The 6,052-nt window shown below is 39.7% G+C and overlaps 1 protein-coding gene across 1 annotated transcript; it reads left to right on the forward strand.

The window, feature by feature from the left end:
- The first annotated feature begins 333 nt into the window (after window positions 1–333).
- Window positions 334–5,675, forward strand: LOC110493491 (small ribosomal subunit protein uS8). Its single transcript, XM_021567793.3, has 5 exons — window positions 334–423; window positions 1,391–1,528; window positions 1,755–1,834; window positions 2,056–2,141; window positions 5,542–5,675. Exons 2-5 carry the CDS (start codon window positions 1,396–1,398, stop codon window positions 5,633–5,635), a joined length of 393 nt encoding a protein of 130 aa, XP_021423468.1. The 5' UTR covers window positions 334–423; window positions 1,391–1,395; the 3' UTR covers window positions 5,636–5,675.
- Window positions 5,676–6,052: the final 377 nt, after the last annotated feature.

Consider the following 6,052-nt stretch of genomic DNA (forward strand, 5'->3'; position numbering starts at 1 on the left):
GACATCAGAGATGTTTCAGAAAGATTGTAATATGTTTTGGACGTTTACATTTGCTTACCGACACATTCAAAATATCTTGGTAGATTTGTCTTTCATTTAGAAATCTCTATTTCTTGCACAAATATAATCAGCAATATGAATTGAATGCTTCTGTTTTATCAACTTGGAAGTTTGTTTGCATTTAGACTAAAGGGTAAATAAGGTAATGAGACTGTAAAATAAGGATGCATTTGCATCTAAATCACTGTCTGAATAAATATAATATATATATTTAATTATCAACCTTATTTTGTATCAAGTTTTCATAAACCCAGTGGTTTTCAGCTGGTGATCGCGTGAACTCGTCGTAAAAAAATCTTAGTTTTTGCCCATAATGCATCGCTAGGTCTTCCTACTTCCTCTTTCCGCCATATTGCAGAACCGGTAAGGGCCCCCTCTAAAATTTCATTGTCAATCTTTCCCAAATCTAACCCATCCAGCCGTCTAAAACACAATTTATGAAATTATATAAACGTTTAATAATGTACTAATGTCATGAAATGGTTATTGTGTCGATATGTTGTGAGATGTTGGTGTTTTGCCTTGTGATTCGTAAAGTCCCCATCACTGTCCGTTTTACTGGTGTGTTGAATCGGTAGCTACAGCATATTAATAAAACCCGACAATTAATACTGCTAATTACGTTGTGTTTTTAAATAATCGACAAATTTGCTTTATTGTCAAGATATGGTATAAATGTTGAAGAGTACAGTTTGGTTGGCCAACCAACTCTTCTAGCTAGTTTGGCCCGTACTCGTAGTCCTTCCATGCGTGGTAGACAGTCGATGGTGGTTGTTAAACGTGTCTGTATGGTCGTGCAAACCTCTTCTAATTTCTTATCTAAGGACCTAACGTTTGTCCCAGTTTTGAAATAGTTGGTGTTGGCGCTAGCCATTCGAATGTTATGTCTTGACCAGTGAAATGTAGACGGTTCGCTCTAACCAGGTAATTTGGATAGCTAGCATAATGTCTGTCGAGGTTGCTACTTTAGTATGTAGCCTTCTGTTTTCTTCACCAAAGTAACCACGTAACGTAAGCTAACCGGCTAGTTGGGCAATACTTTGCTAGTCAATATCTTCGCTAACGTTAGGTAAGCCTATACTCAAATTGTCATTGCTTACTCAATATCCATCTACCTACATTTGAGCTAGCTTAGTCAGTTTGTTGGCTGACTTATTTGTCAAGTCAATAGCTAGCTAGACAGCTAACGTTAGCTTGCCAGTTTCACAGCATGTTATGAGGAGAACAAACCACTATTAGACTGTTTACTATTAACTAGTTAGCTGAGCAGTGGTTGGCTGCCTTTCAACTCCTAAACTAATTTAACTTTGTATGTATCTTTGATCGACAGGCATCATGGTGCGCATGAACGTTCTTGCGGATGCGCTCAAAAGCATCAACAATGCTGAGAAACGTGGGAAACGCCAGGTTCTGATCCGGCCGTGTTCGAAGGTCATTGTACGTTTCCTGACCGTCATGATGAAGCACGGTGAGTTACTGAAATGTATCATTTGATTTGTAAGTGGTATGGGTCCAGTCAAGATGTGCAGGTGTCAGTTACAGGTATGACCAGGAGACTACATAACCCACTTCCCTCCAGGAGGAGAATTGCTTGCCTCCGGTTGAGGGATCTGAGTTCAAGCCCTGTAACGTCCTGTCGACAATGCTGTGTGTCTGTACTTGATTTTGATTCCCTGCCTCCCTTGTTATCCCAGGTTACATTGGTGAGTTTGAGATCATCGACGACCACAGAGCTGGGAAAATAGTCGTCAATCTCACTGGCAGGCTGAACAAGGTATAAAATAAAAAAAAGTTCAATAAATGAGTGCCATTCTACTTAATTTTACTTATCTTTTGTATTGGGGTAGATTGATAGACTGTGACCCCTCTGTTTTGCTCTTCTTCTCTGACATGTTTTTTTCCCCTGCTCATATTCTGCATTGTGGCATTATCAGCCTACCTGCGTAATTGTATATTTGCACCTGGCACTTCTAATCTTTCTTTTGCTCATTTCAGTGTGGTGTGATCAGCCCTCGTTTTGACCTCCAGTTGAAGGATCTGGAAAAGTGGCAGAACAACCTCCTGCCCTCAAGACAGTTCGGGTGAGAATCAGTCAGCAGCACCCTAATGGTGGCATGAATGTCGGAGTGGCCGTATCCCGGTTGTGCAGTGGCGACTTTGTTTGCTACGGTGTTTCACGTATGAATGCATCTCTTGATGTCGTGTTAATGTGCACCTTTGGGGTGTATAAAATTGTGCACCGGGTTTCACAGACTTTAAATCTCTAACGTTTATTTGGATGTCAAAGCAACTAAACTAATAAGCCTTTTATTTCCGTGCCTGAATGTTCAGCTTCCGATAGCATTAAGAGCAAGCAAATGCAGCATTAGTCTAGTATTTATAGATGCTGGGAGCTGGTTGGGTTGGAGATTGGAACAGTCCTTGAAATGCACTTTGAAAAGATGAGGGCAGCCTGGGCAACGGGAACTAAAACCTTTATCATAAGTCGGGGATGGGCAACTTGGGTCCCTGGGACTGAGTGTCCTCTGTGTGCTTCCACTTTCTACGGAATGTATCCATGGAAATATGATTGCTGCAGCCTCTTGAACAGAATTTGACCTGCAAAAAGGGGGTGAATATGATTGAATGTTCTTACAGTATCACTATGTGCATGAAATTGCTCTCAGCTTTACTTAAGTCCAATGGTGGATGTGGTGAGGGCATGGTCACAGATTTATTGATCTGTGTGATGTCGATTGATGAATCCAATGACTCGTCCGCAGCTAGGGGGAAAAACCGACGGGACTGGCTTAGGTTGTTGATATGTGGACTGTATTTCGTCTCCAATGTTTATTGAAAACCCAAATTTGCACAATAAGCACTTGTCTCTCAAATGCATTGTTACAGTGGTTGGCTAGCTAGCTAGCGAACTTTAGCCATTAGCAAATCAGTCAAAACACCTCAAAACAAGACATGGCATCAAGAACAAGATGAACTAGCTGAAACGGGTCACGATTCCCCACAGGGCAGTTGTCATTCTTGCTAGCTATTTGGCCATCCACAACTATGCTTGGACTTCTGCCCCATTTAAAGCATGTGCATCGTTTTCTTGCCGTTATCAGCTAGCCCATCTATAGTCGGCATATTTTGGCGTTCCATCTGTGGCGTTTACCTGTGTCAGTCTGACATAGAAAACCTTTGAAGGCTACAGACGGGAAAGTCATGCTATTTGTATTTGAGCAATATAATTGGGAGTTCATTCAACTTGAACTCGCAACTTCTTGAACTCCAACCGTACTTGAGGCGTTCACATGGCACACAAACTGTCAAGAGTAAAAATAAGTATTTATCAAGCTACTCACTGCACTTATTTGTTTTAGGGTAAGCGATTTACAAAAGTAAACCTTCAATGCTGCAAAAATTGCAGTAGGTTGGCTACTGTCGACTATTGATAGTCTGCAAAAAGAAAGCTACAAAAAGACACATTCGTCTTGGCTGGCCTGCTGTAGCCATGTCTCTTTTGAAAGTTCTCGTCTTAAAGGGGCAACGTCCTATTTCTTAAATTGATGTACTTTAGAAACAACATTTTATATAATTAATACAATTTTAAAGAATATAATGTCTTGCATTGCTACATTGTTACACAGACTTTTATTATATGCCATCATAACCAAATGGAGCCTATTACTAGCTAAATGGAGCCAGAGCATGTCAACCTAGGTCCTGCATTTATAAACTACCCCATATCCAGGCCAGTGAGGGGGGAAAAGGTTTGTGTTGGACCCTGGTTGGTGCTCATTTGATGTGACTTAGCGCACTTATACGGTTTGCACTATTGAAGATGGAACTGAATTTTGATGACATGATCAGGGTTCGTATGGTCATGAAAATCCTGGGACGGTCATGGAATTTTAAAATTGTGTTTTCCAAGATCCCAAAAGTTTAGGGCAAGTTTGAGTTTTATTTCTGGTAATGTAATTTGTTTAGGAATGGTGTAAATATTTTTATAAATTCACAAAAAATCTACATCAGACAGGATCAGAATTACGCTTAAGTGTGTTTGCGAGCATTGTCTGCATGTGCGAGAAGTGTGGGCTGTTGCTCAAGGAGAGAGACAGTCGGACATTGCTGAAGCAGGTAGGCCTAGTCTATAAAATATGATTGAGAAGAGACTAGGTAGCCAATTCCAAACATCTTGTACCCTCTAATGGTTTAGCAAAGGATAACGTGTATTCATGTTTTTACCATGTTCAAAAATATCCCCTGACACTTGCGAATAAGGCCATGCAAAGTTGATTCACTTAACAATTTGTTTCATTTAAATTATTTTTGCAGAAACAAATGATTCACTTTGCTATTGTATTAGTTGGGATTCGAATCAAGATTATTTGTGAATCCTTAACATTAATTTTAGGAACTTGTTTTGTATATACTTACAGTTGATTTGGGCATCCAATGTATGGGACATTGAAACTCAATAGATGCTAGACAGCCTGCAAAGTAAACACTTCTAAGATAAATATGACAACTCAAAAAGCTACATTTCCTGAATAAATTTTGTGGTTGATTCAGATGAATAAAACGATTAGTAGCCTACATAGCCATTTGATATGTTGAATGAGCAAATTATTTCAAAGGGCACAAGACGTATTTGGTTGCAATGTTTTTCATAAAGGGTGGTAAACCATCCTCCGGGAGAGCTAATGGGTGTACCGGCTTTTATTCCAGTCCCCCTGTATGACTTCATAACATTTGTTGCATCTAGCTTTTTCTAAGAGAATGACTCTTAAAGTGAAGATTGAATGTGATTTGGATAATCACTATCAGGAATAGTTTTACCGCCGCAATGCATTTCTTGTTATGATAGGCTTCACTCTGTACATCCACATGCAATGCTAACTTTGCTTGATTGGAAAAGCATTGAATGTTTATGATCATAATGGCCTCCATACAACATAAATGGAGGACTAATGTCGCCAAAATTCAGTCCATCTTCAATAGTGCAAACCATACAAGTGAGCTAAGTCACATCAAATGAGCACCAACCAGGGTCCAACACAAACCTTTTCCCCCCTCACTGGCCTGGATATGGGGTAGTTTATAAATGCATTAGACTCATGCAGGACCTAGGTTGACATGCTTTGGCTCTATTTAGCTTTACTGTGGAAAAGTGGTTCGGGAGTAGAGACCAAAACAGTACCTTAAGTTGTCTTGATGCGGTAATGATGGTGTGCAATTGGTTTCTAGCAGGTTTTTGAAGGACGAGGTTGGGAAATGCTTGTTTAAGTGTTGTATGGCATCAATGGAAGTGACTGATGTTGCTTTAGAAGGGGTTCAACTGGATTTGTCTCAGCTGTTCCTGGTGTTTCATGGTCTTAGTCTATTAATGTTAAATGTACTTTTGTAATAGAATTTCCCTACTGCTTGCCATAAATGAATTTAAGTCTGCCTGTTGTGAGTGTTTATAAACTCATGTCTTACACACCTTGTCTGTTTCTTCAGATACATCGTGCTGACCACCTCAGCTGGCATCATGGACCATGAAGAAGCCAGACGAAAACACACAGGAGGGAAAATTCTTGGATTCTTTTTCTAAAATGTAAAGAACTGCAAAATAAAACACCAAATCCAGTGGACTGGACTTTGTATTTTGTCTTATTAGATTGCTACAGTCAAAATGTTATGTATTGGTACAATGAGAATGATTCATATTTTATACTGAACAAAAATATAAATGTGGCTATTTCAAAGGTTTTACTGAATTAGTTCGTATAAGGAAATCAGTGAATTGAAATAAATTCATGTGGCCCTAATCTATGGATTTCACAAAGCTGGATCTGTTGGTCAAAACCTTTTTAAACATTTTTTTAAAAGTAGGGGTGTGGTTCCGAACCAGTCAGTATCTTTTGTGACTACCATTTTCCGCATGGAGCGTGACACAGCTCCTTCGCATGGAGTTGATCAGGTTGTTTGATTGTGGAATGGTGTCCCACTCAATGACTGTGCGCAGTTG

This window comes from Oncorhynchus mykiss, chromosome 17, assembly GCF_057628025.1.
Source record: "Oncorhynchus mykiss isolate SJ-2025 chromosome 17, ASM5762802v1, whole genome shotgun sequence".
In the NCBI taxonomy this organism is placed as follows: domain Eukaryota; kingdom Metazoa; phylum Chordata; class Actinopteri; order Salmoniformes; family Salmonidae; genus Oncorhynchus; species Oncorhynchus mykiss.